The sequence below is a fragment of the Lissotriton vulgaris genome, chromosome 3_1 (assembly GCF_964263255.1).
Source record: "Lissotriton vulgaris chromosome 3_1, aLisVul1.2, whole genome shotgun sequence".
In the NCBI taxonomy this organism is placed as follows: Eukaryota; Metazoa; Chordata; class Amphibia; order Caudata; family Salamandridae; genus Lissotriton; species Lissotriton vulgaris.
The window spans coordinates 1,240,193,117-1,240,219,273 of record NC_141689.1 but is presented as its reverse complement, the minus strand read 5'-3'; the positions used below and the strand labels follow the sequence as shown (position 1 = coordinate 1,240,219,273).

Here is a 26,157-nt window from a genome sequence, read left to right as displayed (position 1 = left end):
ACCTTCGATTCGAGACCAGGCAGCAGATCGGTAGCAAAGCAGTTCAAAAGATGTCGAAAGTTCCATGGACTGGACCCTGCCGCCCTCACCAGTCCGCTGTTATTCAACTGGGACCCGGCAGGACCAGCACTCGAGACCCCGGCTTCCAGACTGGGTTAGGCCTCGAGTCAAACCTCGACATTACTCCACTCCACAATGTCGGAAAAGTCTAGGGATTGCCCCAGCGGACTGCAGATTAGTTCATAGACACGGATATGCGGCGGAAAATCAGGATAGATGACAGGATCTTTAAGCGAAAGACGGAGGTCGGCGGAGCCGGGAGACTAAGCGGCCATCTTTTTTGCTGTCGTAGCTCCTCCTCGTGCCCCACATTCTTTCCCAGAAAGGTCTAATTTTTTGGGAGAGCCAAGTGTTGTTCAGAATATCTCCGGGTTGGTGGTGTGTCGCTGGCAGTCACGGAAATGAGTCCACCCACAGGGACTCTTTTAGGGATCTAAGCTGGATCACCCGAAGTTGAGTGGCTATTGCCACTTCTCATGATGTCATCTGCGCCTCCAGACATTCCTGTTCTGTGAGCGTCCCTACATCTCTTTCCCAAGCAAATTGTTTTGAATTTGTTCAGACTAGTGATGACGAGTCTGTGAAGTTCTTACAACAAAGACGTTACATAGGTTCTTTTACAGGCATGGAAACAAGTCTAGCCGCTTAATTTTGAACTATTTGCTGTGTTGGTTTGTGGGAATCCCAAGTGGCAGAGAATCACATCTTTGGAATCATGATACTGCAAATGCCTGCTGCTTTTTATGACTTCAACAACGTGCAGAGGGAATGAGAGTTCTTTGCTAAAAATGGACGCCTATAATTTTGACTATGGGAACGCTTCACAGATAGGGAGAGGTGATAGAACTCCTGAAGGGGAGCCACACAACGGTAAGAGATTTGGTTCTGTTTGGAGCAGAAAAGTCCTCTACATCGTAAGTGACGTGTACTCCTGCCCTCAGTGCCAAATTGTACAGTTGTATGGATCCCTAATGCTGATTTTTTGCCCTAGGCGGAAACAGATCACGTTTGTGTACCTTGACATAAGCGTGCCTGTTGTGTTACATTATAGAGGACCCTTGGTTCCATTTTGGGAAGCCAATACCTGGCTGGTGAAGACATGAGGAGAGAGGAATCCCCCTAGACAGAGTAGTGTATTCCTGCATTCCTGTGAGATGGGTAGGACACAGATTGGAGGAAAAAGGAAGAAATTCCCTTTATACTTCAAGAGACTGCTCTCTGATTCAGTGATAGATCATAAGGAAGGGCCCTAGACAGAATCATAATGAGGAGGGGCTAGGGGGTCTGCGATTAACCTTTTGATGCACATATCACTGTGGCTGACATCCATGTGTGAACTCTGGTCACTCTCATGAATTGTGCTGGGTGCAATCAACCTCCGAGTCTTGCCTGCTGGTGACAGACATCATTCACGAGGAAAGAAGAAGAGAGAGAAGTGTCCACTTCATAAGAAGCTGAACTCCAATATAAAAAACTTCAAAGACTCAGACCCTTAAACACATTTGGTGTCTGGAAAAGGACTATAAAAAAGGGGGGTTGAGTCCCCCAAAGTTTGTCATCAGGCAAGCAGCCAGACTGGGCAGGACAGGGGGCCAAGGCCTCATAGTCTTCCTGCCAGGTGAGGGGACATCACCTAAGTCACCAAGGTCACCTGCCCTGAAGCCTGGAGCACCATTGCCTGACTGTTTCCCCACCTATGAGGAAGAGGAGATCATCGGAGGGAGCAAGGTCCAGTGGGGAACCCTGCATGAGGGTTCACTGAGTGAGGTGCGCACTGATTGGGCTTTTCCTGTGTACAGTATCAGTCCTTAGTATGCCAGGAGAGTGCTGCATTGTTCTGAGCTGTATAGGAAGTGATAGGCGGGAAGCTCCAAGCTGCACCACAGTGACCTCCTATTCCACAGAGTGTCACTGGTGTTGCACACACAGAGCCAATAAATGATTAACAAACTGAAAAAGGATATCCACACCAATTTGGAAAAATAACAGGTATCCTAATATATATTTTGATCCCAAGAACTTGGTTGACAGGTAAGTACTTTTTTTAATAGACTTTTTACAGTTTTAACAATGTTAACCAACAGTGTGTTTTTACGCGTAATACTTTACTGTGGGGAAAAAAGAACATTTACTGCATACATATACTTCTAATGCGTTTCAGTGGGACCCCTTCTGGTCGTAAGGTGGTAGGGGGTCAGGGACCAAGTTCCACCAGCAGAGCAGTCATATCTGCCCTGGTGAGTCTGGTTGCAGAGCTGCTGGACGAGTTGGTAACCTTACATGCTACACCATAGGGAAGAAGAGGAGCACCTGGAAATAGACTACAAAGGGGGACTTGGAGACAAGTCCGGGAGCTCCCAAACACGGGGATGGCGGGCGGGAATAGTCCGCCCGCCATCCTAATGGGGGCCTAATTTTCCACCTGTCCTGTCTAAATGGACCTCAGGGCAGGAGGTGGCATCTCCCATGTCTGGGGGATGCTGGGGTCGCTTATCAAAGGCAGCAGGACTTTGAAGCCTCTGGCCTTGATACAGTGATTGCTAGCCATCCTGTTTGGAGGAGGTGTAAATACCTTCTGCCAGAGCAGGCATGGTTCCTGACCTCTGAGAGTAGGGCTCTCCTCTTGTTAGGGGGTCAGAAACGAGTTTGTGGTGGCAGGCTGGACTGGACCTAGCAGCCAGCACACTAGTGGACCGGTAGATTTCAGGCGGTACTTCCAAGGTACTCTCTGGGTGCATATATTAATATATTCATCACTGAAATCAGTGTGGGTTTAATACTATGAAATGTTTGAAACCAAATATCTTTGGTTTCAGTGAAGCCATCATGTAGCTGGGGAACTCGTAATCACCAGTGCCCTGTACATATGCTCAAGATGGCTTCCTTGGTCTCTGGTAATGTCCAAGAATTGGCATGGACATCACATGGGCATATCTACTCATGCAGATATGTCCTCACGTGTCACGTAATGCACCCTGCTTTAGGCTGTAAGACCTACTGTAGGGGTGACTTACATATATTGCTTGCAGTGTCTGCAGGCATGGCACACAGGGGGTGTGACATGTTGTGTCTTCACTTTGTCTGTACCATGTTACGAAGCTGGCAATGGCAGTTTGCATGAGTGTGGTGAGGGGGTCCTTAGGGTGACACAATATGTGCTGCAGCCCTTATGTACCCTCTTTAGTACCCATGTCCTAGTTACCAGCGGTACCATTTACTAGGGACTTACAGAGGTGCTAAGATATTGCCAATTGGGGGAACAATTCCACAGTTTTAGGGGTAGAGAGCTGGCCCAGGGGGCCTAGATAGCAGGAACCCAGTGCACTTCAGTCAAAATTGCATCAATTACCAGGAAAAAGTGGGAGTGACCATGTCCAAAAAGGGGCACTTTCCTACACCAGCAGGCCGAGCCAGCATAGAAGTTTCTGAGGTTCACCCAGATGTCGTCAAGGATGTTGCACCCTCATTGGAGCTATGGTCAGGAGCTGGAGGATCACACCAGCACCAACACCAGCATCTTACCCCTTCTTATAGTGGGAAGAGTAACTTACCTGTGCCTACCAAGCGGGAGCCGCTCTGAGCACTGGAACAGACCTGCAGCATTGCTTGACAGAGAGACTGTGCTGCTGGGTACTGCCTCATCAAGCTCAAACTGCCCAATTTGCTATTCAGGATTCAGGCTTGTGAGTGTTCGAGGAGAGGGCTCTCGCAACACTGCTGAACAATGCCGTACCGCTGAAGAAGATAAGATTGGAACTGGACGTTTGGGTCCCTGGGGTCCTGTTGTGAACACTGCTGCAGCACCATAGACACTTTTGTCTAATTCCTAGAGTCAAAGGGAGAACTCGTATGACCTAATAGTTTGCATCCTTTGGATGCAGGCACCAGTGAATGGAGATTAACCCTGAACACGTTACACAAAGGAGGATGGAGCACGGATTTGCCTGATAACTACTAGAGCCCCTACCCCATGAGGCATTGTGTTATTGCTTCTGAATGTTGTATACATTTGCATGTGTAGAGTTCGTTTTTTTCATAAGGTCCTATAAAGCTTCACTCAAGACTGCCCAGGCTGCGTTCTATGAAGAGAAAATTAGAACTTCCGCCAACTCCTCTAGAGAAACTTTTCGGATAGTGAAGGAGCTCCTGAAGGTTCCTGACCCCCCGCCAGTCCCGGACATCTCAGGGGGTCAAATGCAATGAGCTTACGGACTTTTTTGACAGCAAAATTCAAAACATCTTAAAAACTTTGCCCCAAACGGACTGTACATTCGATCCCTGCAGTCCAAGTCCCCTCCCATCTGGCCCCCACTTGGACTCCTTTGCCCCATTTTTTTGGGGAAGAATTTTAAAAAATCCTGGCTTCTATGAAAAGTGGTTCTCCTAGCGACCCCGCTCCTATGTACATTCTTAAACGCATCACATCCACCATCTCCCCTCTGGCCACTGACTTAATTAACGCCTCTCTTTGTCAGGGCATCATCCCCCCGAGCTGGAAGGAAGCCATTGTAAAAGCACTATTAAACAAGCATTTGCAATGGAATAGGTCTCGCATTAGGAAAGTGTGAGCTATTGGTATTGTAAATGACAATTTTTTTAAATATGTGTTGTCTTTGAAAATATATAAATTAATAGCATTGTTATTCACAAAGCCAATAGCTTACACTTTCCTAATGCGAATCCTATTGGCTATGGCAATGCTTGTTGGTAGCAAGCAAGGAGAGTGCTGTTGTGGTGCTGAGTGATGATGTGGTTGAGCTGAGTGATGTGGTGGTGTATTAGAGTGATGTGGTGGTGCCCCTGAGTGATGTGGTGGTGTCCCAGAGTGATGTGGTGGTGTCCTAGAGTGATGTGGTGGTGTCCCCGAGTGATGTGGTGGTGTCCCCGAGTGATGTGGTGGTGTCCCCGAGTGATGTGGTGGTGTCCCCGAGTGATGTGGTGGTGTCCCTGAGTGGTGCCCCCGAGTGATGTGGTGGTGTCCCTGAGTGGTGCCCCCGAGTGATATGGTGGTGTCCTCAAGTGATGTGGTGGTGTCCCTGAGTGATGCCCCTGAGTGATGTGGTGTGTCCCTGAGTGATGTGGTGATGTCCCTGAGTGATGTGGTGATGTCCTTGAGTGATGTGTTGGTGTTCCTGAGGGGTGTGGTGTGTGAGGGTGAGGGGGTGAGGGTGAGAGGGTGAGGGGTGTGAGGTTGTGATGGTGTGTGAGGGTGGGTGAGGGTGTGATGGTGAGTGAGGGTGTGGGGGTGTGAGGGTGTGAGGGTGATGGTGGTGATGGTGTGTGAGGGTGAGTGAGGGTGTGTTGGGGGTGAGGTGGTGAGTGAGGGTGAGAGATTGAGGGGGGTGAGTGAGGGTGGGTGGGTGACGGGGTGAGTGAGAGGGTTGTGAGGGGGGAGGGTGAGTGAGGGTGGGTGAGTGTGTAAGGGTATGTAAGGGTGAGAGGGTGTGTGAGGGTGAGGAGGTGTGAGGGTCCAAAGTAAATGGTGGCAGGGCAGACATCATAAGAGAGAGAAGAGACTGAGGGGAGATGGAGGGGTGAGGGGGGAGTGAGGAGAGAGGGGAGTGAAGGGAGTGAGGAGAGAGGGGGAAGAGAGGGAGGGTAGAGCGGGATTGGAGAGTGGGGAGAGTGAGGAGAGGGGAGAGTGAGGAGAGGGGAGAGTGAGGATAGGGGAGATGGAGGAGAGGGGAGATGGAGGGGAGGGGAGATGGAGGGGAGGGGAGATGGAGGGGAGAGAGGGAAGAGCGAGGAGAGAGGGAGGGGGAGTGAGGAGAGAGGGGAGAGTGAGGAGAGAGGGGAGAGAGAGGGGGAGGGGAGAGTGAGGAGAGAGGGGAGAGTAAGGAGAGAGTGAAGAGGGGAGGGGAGAGAGGGAGTAAAGACAACACAGACAACCAGATGGGCGGGAGTAAAGACAACATGGAAAATGCGAGGGGTAGAGGGGTAAAAACACAAACAGGAGGGTGCAGGAAGAAATTGAACGGGGACAACGGGAGGTGGGGGTCTGGAAAGGCAACACGAACTACCAAGGGGAGAGGGTCGTAGCAAAGTGAACACGGATAACGGGAAGGAGCAAAGAAAACGGGGACAGATAGCGCAACTGGAAAGTTACAATGCAAGCTGAGGCATGATGCAATTTAGCTGTGACCTGGAAGCATGTTAAAGGTCCAGCCAGGTGGCTCTTGTGTCACACTTGGCATGGAACTCTTGCCAGCTGTTGAGGGGTGCATTCCTGCTCAGGCCGAGACCTAAAAATCCCCTTGAGGGTGAGAACAGAAATGGAGATCTCGACCCTCTTAAAGCACTAGGTGCAGGTAGTAAAAAGTGCAAGCAGCAGCTCTAAAATAAAAGAGCGGAAGTGAAAGCACAGCGAGGCCAAATAAGGGAGGGGCAGGGCTGCTTCATGGATCAGGGAGGAGATGATGGGGGGGGGGGCTATTCTTTCACTGAGCACAACTGTGCCTTGGCTGAGGTTTAAATGACGCTACTCGGGAGTAAACACAAACAAGAAATGCCAGTAACAGACGGAAAAACAGCGATGTAACTGTAAGCATCAGTGCGTTCAAAAGCAGAAAGATAAAAGCGCAGTTACAAATGGTCATATACGTATCTTCAAATACACACGTATACCTACACAATATTTTGTTCTGTTCAAAAAACAACATAAACGTGATATTGCAGAGGTGCTACTTTTATCAGACGCACTCGTATTACACAAAAATAGCGCTATGAGGTACCTTCGAGCGCTGTGAGGTAACCAGATGGGCGGGAGTAAAGACAACATGGAAAATGCGAGGGGTAGAGGGCTACTGGGGTAAAAACACAAACAACAGGAGGGCAAGGGAAGAAATTGAACGGGGACAACGGGCGGTGGGGGTCTGGAAAGGCAACACAAACTACCAAGGGGAGAGGGCCGGAGCAAAGTGAACACGGATAACGGGAAGGAGCAAAGAAAACGGGGACAGATAGCGCAACTGGAAAGTTACAATGCAAGCTGAGGCATGATGCAATTTAGCTGTGACCTGGAAGCATGTTAAAGGTCCAGCCAGGTGGCTCTTGTGTCACACTTGGCATGGAACCCTTGCCAGCTGTTGAGGGGTGCATTCCTGCTCAGGCCGAGACCTAAAAATCCCCTTGAGGGTGAGAACAGAAATGGAGACCCCGACCCTCTTAAAGCACTAGTTGCAGGTAGTAAGAAGTGCAAGCAGCAGCTCTAAAATAAAAGAGCGGAAGTGAAAGCACAGCGACTCAGCGAGGCCAAATAAGGGAGGGGCAGGGCTGTTCATGGATCAGGGAGGAGATGGGGGGAGGGGGTGTATTCTTTCACTGAGCACAACTGTGCCTTGCCTGAGGTTTAAATGACGCTACTCGGGAGTAAACACAAACAAGAAATGCCAGTAACAGACGGAAAATGTATGCAGCCACTGCCTAACTACCGCTTGCACTAACAATTAAAACTAGGGAAAACTGGAACGAAAGGAACAACATTTTTGTTTGAGCAATGTTCGGGAATGCCTCAATTTAAGGAAAGGTGTCCCCAAACAATCAAGCGTAATGCACATGTCACGTTACATGTTTGCTCTTTATCACAATAGTCTAAGCAAAATCGCAGAGCCATGATGGCGCCACGACTACAATGGCGTAGGTAGAATTGCGCTGTCGAAATGGTTATCGCACGTTTGAAAGAAACAAGGTAAAAAAAAACAACAGCCATTTAAAAATGAAGTTCCGTTTCTTTATCATACGGAAGGAGTCAACAACCCACAAGGTGGCAGCAGAGGCTTTTAACACACCGATGTGCTCAAAATTGCTAAGGAACGCGTCTCACTGTGATGAAAAATGGCGAGTTCATGTGAAAAAATGTGGTGTAAGGACGGGTGTGGAAATACAATGTGCAAACATGCTATGTTCGTCCTAAAGGAAACAATGAGGTAGTGAATGAAAATAAACATCTAAAACGTGTTTTTGCTCAATATATGATCGCAAACGTGGCACATGCGAGTCTGAGCAATGTTCCACAGTGCGAGGTGCCAAGAGTGACTTAGTACCAATTCAGGTAATATATCGAAGATGTATGAAGGCAGTACTGGACCCACAGAGTGAGAAACACCAGGAGTTGAATCATGCTATCGGCGCTTACCTCAAAGTACAGTTGTTAAAGTGTACAGAAGTACGAAGTTGTGACCAGCTCTTTGTTGGTACCATTGGCGTGTTCTCGGTGGAAACTGAAGACGCGCAGCAATTAGTAAAAGAAAAGTCATGAAAGTAACAAGCTCTCGGCATTGCAGTTCAGTTCCGAAAACGAGGCCTGACACGCAAAAGGGATTTCCGGCCGGGAGAAAGGAGAGGCTTGACACGCACTGAAGGGGCGGAGAAACAACGGAGCGGGCTGCGGAGTCTGGTCTGACAGCGAGGAACAGGACGAGAGGAGCCGTGAGGGGGGCCTCGGGGCACTTTGACGGTGCCAGCCCCCCCGTAATGGAAGCCCTGCTTGTGCCCGGTGAGCGGGGTTGGAAGTGTGTGTGTGCGGGTTTGTAAGACTGGGAGGGGGGTGCGCGCGCTTGTATGTGCCTGCGTGTGTTATGCCTGTCTGCGTGTATGTGTGTGTGTGTGGGTGGGGTGAGGGGGCGGTAGCGTGTGTATGTGTGCGCGTGCGTGCAGAGGGGTGGGGGATGGCTGTATCTGTGCAGTTAATGCGTGCGAGGGAAGCGAGTTAGGGAAGCGAGTTAGTCTGCGCAAGCGCAGCTTAGACGCTCGCTCCCAAGGTGAAATCTGACAGAGTGAAAGCGCGCGTCTGATTGCTGTCCACTCTCCTAAATACGGGCAGCATAAGTTGTCGAGCTGATGCATTCATGCTTCGCATGAATGCCACATCAGCTCGACCTAAAAAGCCTCAGCTGGACTTCTCAATCCCCCTCCAGTGTGGTGTACCGCAGGGCTCCTCGTTGAGCCCTACTTTGTTCAACGTGTACATGGCCCCACTGAGACGTGGTTACTCTGTTTGGGATTAAAGTAGTCACCTACGCGGATGACACACAACTTGTCGTCTCGCTCACTCAACTGGACCAGTGCTCTGGAAAACTTCTCTCCTGTCTGTCCAATATACATGCCTGGATGAGTAAATCCCTGTTGAAATTAAATGGAGCCAAAACTGAGCTTATGGTCCTAGGACATAAGTCGACATTCTTATCCGACTCCATTTGGCCTGCCTGCATGGGGGCGTTTCCCCCCCTTAAAAATGAAATTAAAAGCTTAGGGGTTTGGCTCAAACAGGACCTTTCATTTAGAGCTCAAGCCAAAAAAACAGCTGGCATATGCTTCGGCCTACTTCGTTCAGCCCGAAAAGTCCTCCCCCCTTCTACCTCCCCACTCAAGGAAGCTTCTCATTCAAGGATTAATCCTTTCAAGGCTGGATTACTGCAACGCCCTCTATCTGGGCGCTCCAGAAGCTAATATCAACAAACTACAACGGATCCAAAACTCAGCAGCTAGACTGCTCACAGGTTCATCTGCACATTCCTCAGCCAGACCCGCCCTAAGATTTCTTCATTGGCTGCCTATTCGGGAGAGGATAAAGTTCAAATCCTTGTGTATTGTCCATAAATCCTTACAGGGTAAGGGACCACCTATTCTGAGGAGTTTAGTGTGTCCCTACAAGGCCAACAGGACCCTTCGCTCTGATAACGGTTGTCTGGCCAAAGTCCCCAGAGTGAAAAGGGCGTGAACAGGAGGCCGTCGTTTCTCCGTTAACGCAGCAACTTTGTGGAACTCACTCCCGCTCCTGTTGCGTACTGAACCCAGCTACCTGCGGTTTCGTAAGCTTCTTAAAACCTTCCTCTTCCCCCCGGGCCCTTAACTCAGCATTTCCTCCCCAGTAATCGCTGCTCTATAGCGCTGGGACGCCTCCGGGTAACCATGCGCTCAACAAATCTACTTCCATTCCATTCCATTCCATAAAAGGGAGTATTGGACTGGACATTGATTTATTGCGTGCATTGTTTGCATTTTGAGTTATGAGCCTTGTGTGCTGACCTGTATCTACATTCCACTTGAGGGAGCCTTGACTACTAGACCACAGCTACCACTGAGAGTGAAGTGCAGAGGCGGTGCTTGGTTCAGTTGCTCAGGACCCATAGCAGGTCGGGGCCCAGGACACCAGGAGTGAAAGGCCTCAACCACCGCTGTTTGGCCAAGTAGCCCCTGAGTGTGCCTTTGAAAGGGGTTCTGACAGGTTCCCTCATTACTAGGTTCTCAAATAGAAACATGGCTGTTTTCTGAATCTTTCTTTACCCCAAGCTGTCGGGTAGGTGCCGTCAACTATACAGTGAGGGCAATCCAAAGAAGATTTGCTTTGAAGGAATAGAGGTTGAATTTGGAGGTGACTCAGTGAAGCTGGTTGGTGATGTAGCAGCGTGTGTTTGTGACTCAGGAATCTAGGGTAGAGAAAGAGTTGGCACATGGTTGGGGGAACAGATTAGAAATTTAGTATGAAAACCTTACACTGGGTGGGGTTCTAGCCAACCTGCCTTGTGTCTGAAGGAAGGCATTAGTGTGGATCTAAGGATGATACATAGAATATAGGTGTAAAGCTCAACCCTTTAAGCACGAGTAAGAGAGACAAGGAAAGGATGGGTTCCTAATGACTTACCAAATACAACATATGTACCTATGTACCAATCCAATTTCTCATATGCATATGAAGCTGTAATAATTGTGAACAGGAGTAAGGACCTTGCTCTCTTGTTCATTGAAGGACGTCTACCATTGCCCTTTAGATACACCCACATAACTGCATCTTGATGTGCAAATGAATATCGGGTTTTAAAAATAAGAAATTAAACTTTGCATCCTGTAATATCACACACATATACTGTTCTGCTCCCTCAGGTACACCTAGGAGCCTAATGTGGAATAGACAAAGAAATTACAACACAACCCTGCATAACGTACATACTGTAGTTACACGATTCAGGGGCCACACCATAAGATTGGGTGTATAGTATTTTATGTCTTTGATTAACTAGAACTATGTTCACAAGAGGTAATGTTGTATTGCTTGAAGAATATCATTACAAAGCATATTGGTTAGTTCCCAACTTGAATTTCTTATCCGTAGAAAACAGCATCAAAGTATATTAGTGTCTTACTCCGCAGTCTTCGACAGCACTCTGTAAACACCACGGAGATTTTTGACCTACGACTATCTGGCCAGCAAACTACAGTTTACTTGAGAGAGGAAAGAACCACTTTATTGTGAAGAGATAAGTGAAGGATGACTGTCATTTCAAACCATAGATGTGTTTCTACACACAGATCACACACATGTGTGTACCCTAGGTGCCACTCTGCAGCAAGCGCTTTGGAATGAAGACACAAATATGTGAACCATAATTCTAAGTCAGTCCTTGGGATATAATGTATTAGTGCTAAATATATATATATATATATATATATATATATATATATATATATATATATATATATATATATATATATATATATATATATATATATATATATATATATATATATATATATATATATATATATATATATATATATATATATATATATATATATATATATATATATATATATAAACAAGAGTACACCGTACTCAAAACGCGTCATTGAAAGGTTGCAATAAATTTTACATCTTGCCTGAAACGTGGGGTTCTGCTTCTTCTTTCGCCACGCCGCCGGCGTGGAGGTTCGAGGATTTGTGGCATATATATATATATCATGTAAAACGGAGTATTCCGTATATGTTCTGGTCTGCAGCTGTGGCAAACGCTATGTTGGGAGCACTATCCACCAAGCTCATGTGAGAATTCTCCAACATTTGCGTGCCATTACAAACAACGATCCAACATATCCTGTGGCCAGACACATAAACACTCAACATGATGGGAATATAAAACATATATCCTATTATGTCATAGACAGTGTCCCTAAAAATCCAAGGGGTGGAAACTTGCTTTAAGACGTCTTGAATCAAGAATATATAATCTTGTTAAACTCAAAAATCCCGAATGGGTTGAATTCAGACGAAGCCTTAACTGTCCATTTATAATCCAGAATAGGACCCCTCCCGACTAGTTGATCCCATTCATATTTTTTACCTCTGCACCGTATAAATAATTTGAAAATGTATTATTTGGTTATAATTTGGGAAAATGCTATGTTTCAGCATGTATGACACACACTAAATACAATGGGACTGTGTAGTACGCCATACACAGCATAAGCGGAAGACTGGTGCATATGTCAAGCGCACACGTGAACACCAAAATGTTTATATATGCAGCGCAAAACTCCACTTGGAGAGGATGTAATGTGAAGTAAACACTACGAAATATTATATTTGCACCATAGTGAGCCAACATGAACTGCAATATTTTATGTAATGTACAATGAGGCTTAAGTGTTCAGCATTAGCTCGCAGTCATGTTAACTATGGTAGAAACGGTACTCAGACATAAGCAAAATATTGTTATAGGTCTCATGCAGTGATATTGTTAACAAGCATGGAGATGTTAACGTTTCTATACTCAGTATGTGTCACTTTCCGCTGGTGTCATAGGATGGATCACGGACACTTGCCTCAAAAAACTACAGAATCTTCCGTGTCTATGATTTAGTGTGTTTAACCATGACTCATAGGTTACTATGACTACGAACAGCCTATCACGATGTAAGGTCTGCTCTTGATGTGTCAGCATGTTGTTTGTTATATATACGTATGCCATTCACTGCAGAGTTAAGTGAGCAAGGCGGAGGCTTCCGCCGAAACGCGTCTGTGCAGCATGTCGGATTAAAACTTTTCTTGAGTTAAAGTCACGGAGTCAGTGCCTTCCTTTCATCAGAGGGAAATGGATTGGTAATCAATATATATATATATATATATATATATATATATATATATATATTCCAAGGATAATCCGGCTGCAAGGCAGGCTCAGCTCGTCCTGAAAACACTGACCCAAGTTTTGTGCAAGGTGGTTTATTCGGTGTTAGTGCTCCCAGCCATCATGACGCGTTTCGCGCTACACAGAGCGCTTGATCACATGACGTCAGTGAGTCAGTGCCTTCCTTTCATCAGAGGGAAATCGATTGGTAATCAATATATATATATATATATATATATATATATTACCTACTGGCGGTCGCCAGTAGGTATATATAGTTAGGATGTTTTTCTCTATGGGATTTTTGAAAATTCTATGTCTAATAACTTTGGCGTTTGTGGACGGAATTGGCTGAAATTTTCAGGAAAATGGCACATTTTGTTTCTGAGCAGCCCCTGAAAATTTGGGGGGGTTCGTCAAGGGGGGGCCGAGAAAAAAGGGGGGTCCCAAAACGCGTTTTTCCCATGTTAATTTCCATAGGGCGGTTGGCCTCACTTTTAGCTCGAACGGCTGAATGGATTTGCACGAAACTTGGCAAAATTGTAGGGACTGTTAGCCCGATGTGCCTTTGCTAGGTCTCAATATATGTGCTCCAGTGGATTATGAGAAATTAACGTTCAAAAAAAGATATATATATCGGGCAGCGCTCCGGTTCGCGTACTTGACGCGTAACGGAACTTTGCGAAGCGAAGCTGATTGGCTCTCCGGTGTCTGTCAACATTCTAAACAGTCCGGAGCGGCCGCCATCTTGTCTCTCGGTAGGATCGAGAGACAAGAGGAGGCCAAAACAAAGGGGGAAATGAAGGAAAGGGGGCAAGGTAGACCCCTTCTGACCCCCTTGGATTGATGAGGGGGATATTATAGAGCCACGCGGGGCAAAAAAAAAAAAAATTGCGATTTTTTTCGCCGTAGAGACGCGTCTTGGTACGCGAACCGGGCAGCTAACCGGCAGCGTAACGGGAGTCTGAGGAGAAGCTGATTGGCTGTTAACATTGTAAACAGTCCATCTTGTCTCTCGGTGGGATCGAGAGACAAGAGGTGGAAAAAAAAAAGGTGTAAATGAAGGAAAGGGGTAAGGTAGACCCCTCCTGAACCCCTAGGATTGATGAGGGGCTATTAAAGTTCCCCGCGGGGCAAAAGAAAAAAAAATTGTGATTTTTCGCGGTAGAGGCGCTTCCCGGTACGTTAACCGGGCAGCTAACCGGCAGCGTAACGGGAGTCTGACATATTGTGTTTTTGGAGCATTTGTTTGCATACTGGGTAGCGTTCCGGTAAGCGTAACAAGGGGAAAATCAAGAGAAACAGTAAAATAAAATTTAAAGGAGTAGATTTCCACCAAACTTGGCAAAATTGTAGGGACTGTTTGTTTGATGTGCCTTTGCAAGGCCTCAAGATATGTGCACGTGTGGATTTTGTCTAATTAAGGTTAAAAAAATATATATATATCTGTAAGCGTGCTCCGGCACGCTTACGTTACGGGTTTTGTTTGCGCTGCAGAGACTATACGTCACGGTTATGCGATGCGTCATGAGGCGCCTCACGGGCTATGTGATACGTCACGTAATAAAGAATATATTTTACAGCAATAGATATTAGCTTTTAAAAAACCAATGAAATTCACTGAAAAAACCATAGGTTATAGACCATATATAGTTAGGAATTTGCATTTACAAAACCTTGAAAATTCACTGAAAAAACCATAGGTTATAGACCATATATAGTTAGGGATTAGCATTTACAAAACCTTATTTTACTCGCACAAAACCATTGAAATTCCATATATAGTTAGTTGCACTAGCTATATATCGCGCACCCGCAATCCACTGCTAATGATGTCACATATTACATCATTCATGACATGGTCAGTGACATCACTGATGACATCACTGATGACATCTCAAATGACATCACTGATGACATCTCATTTGACATTACTGATCACATCACTGATAATATAATTCATGTGATAATACGATGAACCTCTTCAGACTTTAATATAACCTTAGATACAATCAGTGTAAACAGACACTCACAGATTGTCACTCATCCATGGAGTTACTCATACATCTAGTCAGTCATGAAAAGAATCAATCACAACTCCATTTCCTCAACTATACAGTTATACACACCTTACTTATTCATACATATACTAACACATATTTACTTTCTTATACAATCCCTGATACAAATTCACAATGATCCATACAGCCACTCACACATTCACTGGCTCTTATGCACAGTTATTTATATATGTCAACTCTCACATGTACTGTGTTTTACATATCTACTTACTTTGACATGTAGCACTGAGAAATCCATTCAATCACCAATACACTCATGCAGACAGTCAACTGTCCATACAGCTGTTTCCACATGCACTTTTGAACCCATACATTTAGTGAATCAACTACTCACACATCTATGCACAGAGTCACACACCTCCCAGCCACCCACACACACACTCAGTCTCCCATACAAATACTTGGGCAACCATTCAATAACCCATATAGTTACTCATATAGCTACTGATTTAAACATGCAGCAGTTTACAGAACAACATATATAATGATGCACAAATTAAGACAGTTTAGTCACTAACCCATGCACTCAGTGAGACACATTTAATCATTCTCTCATACAGTCAGTCATGCACCTACTAAATCCTTCATCCAGACACTTATACATCCACTCATTCTTCAATATGTAAGACATATTTTAACTTTACAGAAACATACAGTCACTGGGTGTTGTCATCAGTGATGTCATCAGTGATGTCATTTGAGATGTCATCAGTGATGTCACTGACCATGTCATGAATGATGTAATATGTGACATCATTAGCAGTGGATTGCATGTGCGCGATATATAGTTAGTGCAACTAACTATATATGGAATTTCAATGGTTTTGTGCGAATAAAATAAGGTTTTGTAAATGCTAATCCCTAACTATATATGGTCTATAACCTATGGTTTTTTCAGTGAATTTTCAAGGTTTTGTAAATGCAAATTCCTAACTATATATGGTCTATAACCTATGTTTTTTTCAGTGAATATATATATATATATATCGCTCGAAAACCCTCCTCAGTTTAACAAGAAAGAGGCAGCACTCGTGGACCAAGAGTTTGTCCAGGTGATTTAATCTTTTGGGAACAAAAAGCACAGACGCGTTTCGGCGTTAGCCTTCGTCAGTGTGTCACTTGTCGTTAACAAACATCCCATTAAATGTGAAAGTAGATAAGCATTGACATAAACATAGGACTTCACCCCTGTGTGCCACAATGGGCGCCATCTTGGAAAGGTGTTCTATCCAAACAGGGATATGGTCTAATACATCCATATATTCTCACGTTAGAATTAAGCCGTGGATCGGCTGGTGTCCTATGTTGAACTGTACAATGCCATACATACAAACGAATAATCAAATAAGCAATAAAGGCCCAAAAACACAGAGTAAGAGTAATATAACATTTCATACGAAATTCTTCAAGAGAATCATCATAGAGATTCGTCAAAATTAGGCATGAAGATTCATTTCTTAGAAATATTCATCCAGAATCTATCAGAAACTTATCAAAAATGTATCAGAAATTTACTCTATCCAGGGGATAACCATCCTAAAAAAGAGGAAGGAGGAGGAAAGGAGGGGGGGGGTGTGAGAGGGGGGGAAGAAGGGAGGAGGGGGAAAGTCATGACGTGTGGCATACATCTATGGTGTATCCACATTATTCAGAAAGGCCAAGAAACTAAAAAAGCCAGAAGGCTCATAGGGATGCTACATTTCATCATAGGGCTACTCAGGGTTAATTTTCACTATAATTTTCTGACCCCCACAAGAGAGTGCCCAATATAGAAAAACATTTCCCATCAGATCATAGTCTCATATTGGCAATTTCTGTTCGTATATACACATATTTATCATATACATATCTACATAATTACATCTCTTCCATAACACGTCAGGATATGCAGAAGGGTTAGAGAGAAAAGAAAAGAAGGAAAAGAGGAGAGTCAAAGAAAAAGAACAAAGACAAAAGGGTTAGAATATAGTTCAAGCAAAGAAAGAAAACTAGAAGAGTTTAGGAAAAGAGTAAAACAAGAAAGGTTTGAAAGGAAGGTTAATTTATACAAAGGTATATTCTCTAATTCATTCCAACATCGAATGGTGAAAGCTTTAGTGTTTCAGAAATACAATACATACACTATATACAGGTTGTTCCTAGGTAGACAGTTTGCAGGACAGGCCTTAAAGAGGGAATTTGTCATTACTGTGGTCTTACTTTCCCAGATGACATGACAATTCTTCGCCACTATTCAGTCCTCCCGGATGTTTAGTAGACAGGTCTACAATATATCTAGATTCCAGTCTACGGAATATATATATATATATATATTTTTTTTTTATCCCACACTGATGCAAGAAGATCACACTTCTTATTGCTGGTTTAGATTCCCAAAGGAAACACATTTTTCATCATGCAAAATCCTTAATGGGAGGAAGAAAATACCTTGCCTAAAGTCAGTTTTTCCAAGTATTTCTTAAATTGATCACTTTTAGTGAATAGTTCCTTGAATCAATGTAGATAGGTTATGGGCATGATTCAAACCCGTTCAAATTGAATTTCTGTCGTTAGGCTTATCTGTGCAGGCATAACCTCTCTAGAGCACTGCCCACGACCTCGCAAGTGAAATCACAGTGGCATCATTTGAGGACATAACAAATTACATCATCAGTGCCATCATCAGTGGCATCACTGTCGGTGCTTGGTGGCCATGCACCCCAAAGTCCACTGGGTGCAACCATTCCCCAAACCCTTCAGGCACTCAACACAGGGACTGGCCAGGCCCAGTGCTTTGTGGAATGGCTTTCAGAGTCCAGAGCTCACTTTATCCATACCAAAACGCTGTATGCACGGAGGTCGGGGTTTACCTAGTCCTTGTGCCAAACAGGAAAATGTGCTGAACCCAGCACCCACATTATCAGTGGCCCAGTGGGCAGGACTTATCTGTTTGTTATCCCTTCACCGAAATACCACAGGGCACTGAAACAGATCCTGGCCTCTGGCTAGACCTAGCACCAACGGGGCATGCCCTCAGGCCCTGAGCCCAGCACTCCTTCTTTCGGGTCCTGCTAGGCAGTTTAAAATTGTGCCCAGTGTGTTGTCGGTGCTGGGCCAGACCTTCCACAAGGCCATGTACACAGCACCTCCCTCTGCCACGTTCCCTCATTATTTTTGCACGTTTTACTATGATTGAGCCTTATTCACAATGGTAAACTTACATTTTTGGTTTAAGTTGACATTTATTTTTGCTATTTACAAACTAAGAGTGTAGTTTTATGCGGAGTATCTTCATGACTGCAGAGACTGTCCTGTCTTTTTATGTGCAGGGTTCTCTGCAGTCGTAAAAATACTGTACTTAAAACTACACTTGTAGTTTGTGAATAGTGAAAAAATAGTAAACATACACCAAAAGTGTAAATTTACCTTTGTGAATAAGGCCATTATTTCTAAATGTCATTATTGTTCGTAGGGTCACAATTTGTTTCAGTGTATTTTGTTCTTCTTAGTTTGGAATTTACATATGAACTTTTTGTGTCAAACAAGCTGGCTGCATGTTGAACATATATTTTTTCCCTTGGATGTGATTCGACTGAACGAAGGCATTCCTCTGATGGACCCAAGAGTCTGTGCTAAACATCATTACAATTTATTTGCAATTTCCACGTTTTAAACAGAAGGATAGTGAAAACACATGCTTTTGAGAAATTCCCATTTGATTTTCAATGGAAAGTCTGTGGAAATGTATTTTTTATATATTTTTGTGGAAATCCTCCTGTAACATTTTTGCAGCTTTCTTGTTGCAAACGCCACTTTTTACTTAAATTCGTCTTTATCTGTTACCCAGGTCTTATTGTGTATACAAAACCAATTCAGAAAGTGGCCTTTTGGTCATCTCATTGCTTATTATTGGTTGGCTGTCTTGGTAATCTCATTTATTGGTTTTTATTCAATGGCTCATCTTCTTCTTGTGTTTGTCCCTCCTCTGGAGATCAGCTTATTTACCATCCTTTTGATGGAATGGCTTGTGTCCTTCCTTGGCTCACACCAGGGAACTACTTTCTTTTTTTCTTTGAGCATTCCATAGAATGCATGTGTTCTCTCCTTCCCCTATAATATTCCCCGCAATTTCCCACCCTGCACGTTTTCCGTGTTCCTTCCCACCTTTCTCAGCTTGTTCATAAAAGTACAAGCAACAAGTATATTCTTTCCAGGGTTTGACTAAAGAACAGCATTTGTCTCCTGTTTTTGGTTTCTGTCATGCATTCCACAGATTTCAAATAAGCCTTGGCACAAAGAAGCATCATTTGTGACACTGGAGGAGGGGCAGGCTGCAGCCCACATTAAGCTGGCATTTAAGGAAAAAGGTGTACTTGGCATGACTGAAAGAAGTCTATTTTCCATATAAATCTGCTTCCTGGGCTGTGGTCACTGTCTTCGAATGTGAGTTGGACATCTTTGAGCATAGTCTCAAGGTGTCTGACAGTTTACACATTGTGAGACTTAACACTTTAGAGCATAGTATCACTTGATGTTCCACACTGCACTGATCTTAACTCTGATGTGGATCCATTGAATGCAGCATGATGTGATTTTCTGCATTATGATATGTTTCCTGTGATGTAATTTAGGTAATGTAATCATTATGATAATTGGTGCCACTGAAACCTGAAGAACTCTACTTCTTTCTTAGTCAAAGAATTTTGGGAAGTAGGAAATCAATGGGTGAGGGCAGTAGAAAACACCTCAGTGGAATGAACATAGAGAAACTGGCGTAATTAAACAAATAAGTTTCAAGTTTGTTTCCTGAAATTGAGGTATTGATAATTGCCTTGCAGAGCTACAGGTAGGTAGTTCCACAATTTTAGAGCCAAGAATGAGAACCCTCAAACACTCCTTCTCTTTTAGCGGAATCTTGGCACATCCAGGAAGGTGGGTTTTACAGGCTTTTTCTCTTGCATCCATATACAGTAAATCTAGGACCAGGACAGTGCTCTAGTCAATACATGGTTCGAAACCATAGCTTTTAATGTTTTAAATTATTTTTAATATATTAAACACCTAATTCCCTTTTTTACTCACTCCATATGTCACATTGCCAACTTCCTGTTATTTCACTAGGGGCAAAGGCATGTCCTATTAAATTTATCCCGTGGTCATTTGATAAATTTGTGTCACTACTTTATGCCTTTTTAAACCTTTTTAAACCTGTGTGCATACTCAATATTTCGTACTTTCTTATTGCGTCTTCTAATAGCATGTGTGTGTTCTTTTATTTTGAGTTACAGAAAATATACCTTTTTCAGTAGGCGTTGAATTTAATATAAAAGAAGAGCAAGAAGCCTATTCCATGAACAACCAACCTGATCAAAGAGTAAAAAACATTAATAGTATAGTAGGTAAGTAACATGCTGTGGAGGGAGACTCAACAACTTGAGTTTTGACATAATGAAGCATGTTAACGTATAACATATAAGCCTGATTCAAAGGAAAAATTGTAAATCTATTCCTGTAGATTAACACCTGTATTTGAAGTAATTTAATGATTTTTAGAATGTTGTTAAAAATTGAGGATTACTTTAAATTACCATTTACACATGCATACACATATGTCGGGTACATTACATCTGTTTAAATGCTTAGCAAAAGTGGATTTGCATTTGATAAGTGTTTTTTTCTTTTTCTTCAAGACAATATATGTTTGACATGTATAGCTATAGATACACTTGCCCTGCATACTCCTGCCATCTAGTGTTGTGCTCAGATGTGTATAACTCAGATGTGTACAACGTGTCTTTCTTCGAAGAAATCTTCCGAGTTACAAGGTTTTGTGACTCCTCCTATGGCTGGTATTGCGCATGATCATCAGTTCCATTGTTAGAGTGTTTTCTTCTGTCGTCGGATTCAGACGTGTGTCACTGAAGCTCCAAATCGATGTCGACTGGTATCAGTTGTCGGGGCCTTCCGGTGCTTCCACTCCGTTAGGCACAAAACAATTGTGTTTTCAGTTTGTTCGTCTCTGTCCCGTCTGGTCCATTTCGAGATATTCATTGGCACTTTGTCGGGGTTTCAGCCCCCTTGAACTTTCTCTTCGACCACCTGCTTTGAGATGTGCAGGCCGTGATGGAAAGGGCCCCCTCTCAGTATTGCTAATAGTGCCATTCCAAAAACTTGTGGCATGATCACACTAGGTCTGCAACCTCTGCTTGTCACCAGAGCATGACAAGGTCTGCTGCTCCGCTTGCCGCACATTCCAGTCCAATAGAACCCTCAGGTACTGACACAACCAGCGATGTCCTCGGAACAAGGCGACAATACCCCTGACATCTTCCGTGCAGACGTCAAAGAACATGTAAGCACTTCCAACTTTGCAGGGCAACCAGCCTGTTTCAATTCCGAGCCAAGCTCTCTTTTGGGCTTTGAAGGCAACGACCAGACACCCCCACCGGGAAACACGTCGGAAGATGCCGACCATGAGTACTGTGTTCCATCACTCACACCAACTAGTCAACCACCACCCTTCAGGGAGATGGGCGTCGGTCCACTAGTGCCAACAGCCTTCTGGACCGCCACTGCATCCCAGCCATGGCTGACACTGTCATAAGGCCTCAGAGGTGATTTCAGCTCATACGGCAAAACTTCCACATGTGATACAGCCTTCTTTGGCGCTGGCAGTGCCTTCAACGCCTTCCAATTCCTCAGTGCAACCTTGACTCTGCAGACTACTCAGTGGAATAAGACGTCAAGACCATCTTCAGAACTGAAGCACATATTGGTGCCGTCTCATCCATTCAAGAAGCCTTCTTCAACAGACTCCTTGGATCCCAAGGCTCCCTTCTTACAGTGCCTCCAGGATGGGTTGGACAGTAGCCAGAGATTAATTTTTATTCACCCTCAAATGAGTAAAATTGTTGGTAAACCCCCACCTAAGGTGCTAAACACACTTCCTAGCAAAAGGAACTTACCTTCAAGAAGCAGCTTGCTGTAGTGCTGCTACCTCCTCCCAAGAAACATCAAGATTAGGGCACCAGCCACCTGCCTTCTCAACCTCCTCCTCTGGCTAAATGACTACGCCCCCCTCGCCCTTCGGTCCCCCTCCAGCTTTGTCAGGGAGGTCATCACATTCCTCATATGGGGAGGGCAGCCCGATAGATCCTGCAGATCCATATGTTGCCCCGTACGACCCAGTGCCCTAAGATGATCTTTGGGATGATTATGGGGTCGTCCCCCAGGTGACAATGATCCTGACCTCTGTCTCGCAAAGCCTGCCCCTCCACATTTTTACTTCATATCATGAAGCCGTATAGAGGATGGCCAACTTTCACAAGTGAGACTTACATACTATCACTGAGGACGATGACTTTTTTAGTCAAGACGCTTTCACACACATGGCACTCAACCCAATACATGCCTATTCTCAAGGGCATGTTAAAATACACCCACAGTGTGTTTAAAGACAAGGTTAAGGACAGTGTAGTCTCACCCAGGGTTGAAAAGGCCTACCCTTGGATTCTCCTTAGATTAGAGGAAAGCTTTCCCCTGACTTTCTTGTGGCGCACACCGCCCGAAAAGAGTGAAAACCCAAGGTACTAGGGATACCCTGCCCTCAACTTAGAAAAGCAAGAAAATAGATGCAGCACACAAATGAGTGGCCACACAGTCTGGCATGTATTAATGCTCCTCCAACTCTGTTGCCCTCCTCAGATGGAGTAACTTATCCAACATGCCACAAACCAATTCAGGCAAAGGGCTCAAGAACTTTAGGTTGAGTGCCAGACCATCTCCATCACCCCCATCAGGTGAGCCCTTGATGTGGTGGACACTGCCACCATGGGTATTAACTCCAGCATCCTAATCTGCTGGCACGTTTGGCTCTGTATCTTTGGCTTTAAGGCAGAAGTCTATCGCATCTGATCAACACTCCCTTTGATGGAGACCACCTATTAGGTTCTCAAGTTGAGCATATGCTTGAGAAAATAAAAAAGATATGGACATTGCCAAGGCGATGGGGGCCCTCCAGACCCCATCACGATGCGGAACCTTTTGCCACACTCTGTTTCGGGATGGCGCAAAGACCACCACCTTGGAGGCCTTCATCTCCTAACAGAGGTAACACCAGCAGGAGCAAGCCTCCCATACTTTTTCCAGAGGTGCCTATAGGGGAAATAACTCAAAGGACAGGGGTGCAGCAAAGGGAGATGTTCCTGCCAAGCAGTGACTCCCTCCCTCTTTCCCCGATCACACAACACCTGTCGCAGGCCGCATACATGAGTTTCTCACCCAATTGCAATACATCACCTCCGACTAATTGTTCCGTCCATCATGCAACATGGTTATTGCCTAGAATTCACTGCTCCATCGCCAAACATTCCACCCATCTAAATACTCCTAAGCTACCACCGGTGCATCTTCCAGGAAGAGGTGAACGCACTGCTGCTCAAAGGGTCTCTAGACCCTGTCCTGCTGGACCACCATGTCAAAGGGGCACACACCCTCCACTTTCTCATTCCCAAGGAAGACTGTCTCTCAGGCCCATCTTCATTCTCAAGCCCCTCAACTAAAAAATTCTGTCAGAGCACTTCCAAATGATCACGCTCCAGGATGTCATCCCTGTAATGAAGCAAGGCGACTTTATTACCGACCTCAACCTGTAGGATGTCTATTTCCACATCCCGATCCATCCTACCCACCATCGTTACCTCAGATTTGTGGTGAGTGGACAGCACTTTCATTTTAAGGTTCTGCACTTTGGGTTAACTACAGCACCCAGGCTATTTACCAAACGACTTGCAATGGTAGCTTTTCATCTCAGGAGGAGGGGCATCCATGTATTTCCATACCTCAACGACTGGCTGATAAAGAGTGCAAGAAGGGACCAGTGTCTCGCCCGCACTCAGATCACCTTAGATCTCCTCCAAGAACTTGGCTTCACTATGAATGTGGGAAAATTATGCCTCCAACCTCTTCATACATATCCCTTTTAGGGTCAATCTTCAATTCAGTCACCATTAAAGTCTACATTGGGCGAAGATAGAGGACTTTGGGAACATTCATGGATTTGTGAATTGGGCCCTTAAAATGTATTTATTTTCAGTAAATGCTATGGTCCCAGGCAGTAACAGACAGTTTCTGGATAATCCGATACCAAAGGGGACGATGGACGGAGCGTTTGAGCAAATCAAACACTCACCCCAAGCCAACTGATCTGGGTTTAATCCATCACCATTCTTTAGCTCACTCCACCACCCCAGTTCAGACACGGCCATATGCAAATCAGTCTGACCCTGTGCCTCATGGGAACAGTCCAGCCCGAACTGCCAAGCCATGTCTTCCTTGGACCGGAAACAATCATCCTGGGACCGGTTTCGGATTCATAATCCTCATCAGCCAGGCTATCTTGATTCCTGTGGTAGAGTGAGCAAGGGACCCACGTCTGGGCATACCCTGCCAACTTAGGGCGAACAAAGCGATACCAAAGGGAATGATGGAAAGTGTTTTAGCAAATCAAACACTCACCCCCAGTCAACTGATCTGGGTTTAATCCTTCACCATTCTTTAGCTCACTCCACCACCCCAGTTCAGACATGGCCATATGCTAATCAGTCTGACCCTGTGCCTCATGGGAACAGTCCAGCCCGAACTGCCAAGCCAGGTCTTCCCGGTACCGGAAACAAGCATCCTGGGTCCGGTTTCGGATTCATAACCCTCATCGGCCAGGCTATCTTGAATCTAGTGGTAGAGTGAAAAAGGGACCCACGTCTGGGCATACCCTGCCCACTTAGGGCGAACAAAGCGATACCAAAGGAGATGATGGACGGAGCGTTTGAGCAAATCAAACACCCACCCCCAGTCAACTGATCTGGGTTTAATCCATCACCATTCTTTAGCTCACTCCACCACCTCAGTTCAGAGATGGCCGTATGCAAATCAGTCTGACCATGTGCCTCATGGGAACAGTCCAGCCCGAACTGCCAAGCCTGGTCTTCCCTGGACTGGAAACAAGCATCCTGGGACCGGTTTCGGTTTCATAATCCTCATCAGCCAGGCTATCTTGAATCCAGTGGTAGAGTGAGCAAGGGACCCACGTCTGGGCATACCCTGCCAACTTAGGGCGAACAAAGCGATACCAAAGGGGATGATGGACGGAGCGTTTGAGCAAATCAAACACTCACCCCCAGTCAACTGATCTGGGTTTAATCCATCACCATTCTTTAGCTCACTCCACCACCCCAGTTCAGACAAGGCCATATGGAAATCAGTCTGACCCTGTACCTCATTGGAACAGTCCAGCCCGAACTTCCAAGCCATGTCTTCCCTGGACCGGAAACAGGCATCCTGGGACTGGTTTCGGATTCATAATCCTCATCAGCCAGGCTATCTTGAATCCAGTGGATGATCAGCATTTTAGCTGTGGTATAAACTTTATTGCTGTACGGTTAAGACCCTTTTCTTCAAAATACCTATGTCTTAAAACTACAAGTTGTAAGACTTGGATGTTGCTTGTTACTGAAATAGCAAGAGAGCTAAATTGCCAAAGACACTTAAAATGGTTGCTATCATAGGAATAGGGTAGAAGCCGCTTACCGAGAGCAGCACCAGAGTCTACTAGAAAACAACGGATGTGTTGAAACAAAGCAATTGGCTTGCTTTCCATTTTTTATTTAATAGGCTAATTTTTGCAAATAAAAATCAATCAACAGCATTTTTAAAGTGCAACACTGTCACCCAAAGGGGTATTTGGGCACTGTGTATCCGTCGAAGAGTCAGGTCTTGAGTCTCTTTCTAAAGGCTGTCAACGAGGGGGACGTACGGAGCTGGAGGGGAAGGTTGTTCTAGGGCCCAGCAGCGATGTAGGAGAAGGAGCGGCCACCGTTGCGACGGATGCGGAGGGTGTGTGCGAGGGCAAATGTAGAGGAGCACAAGTGTCTAGAAGGTTGGTGGAAGTTGAGTCGATGGTTGATGTAGGCAGGTCCTAGGTTGTGAAGGGCTTTGTAGGCGTACTGCTTCATTTCGGAAAAGGAGCAAATACAGTCTATTCAGTCCTGATCCACTTCCAACAGGAGCAGGTCATTCCGAAGTGGCAGACTTTCATTTGCTTTTTTTTTTTTATAAGCTTGAAAACATAAAGAGGCAAC

At 45.0% G+C, this 26,157-nt stretch overlaps 1 protein-coding gene across 4 annotated transcripts in view; it reads left to right on the top strand.

The window, feature by feature from the left end:
* Positions 1-26,157, top strand: part of LOC147727721 (uncharacterized) — a 181,451-nt gene that overhangs the window by 126,631 nt on the left and 28,663 nt on the right. For 2 of the 4 annotated variants that reach the window (XM_086961717.1, XM_086961716.1), the window contains exon 7: positions 20,305-20,421. In XM_086961717.1, coding sequence (XP_086817843.1) covers positions 20,305-20,421 — 117 coding nt within the window. The remainder of the gene's footprint in view (positions 1-20,304; positions 20,422-26,157) is intronic. The other 2 variants (XM_086961719.1, XM_086961718.1) reach the window with 2 other exon arrangements.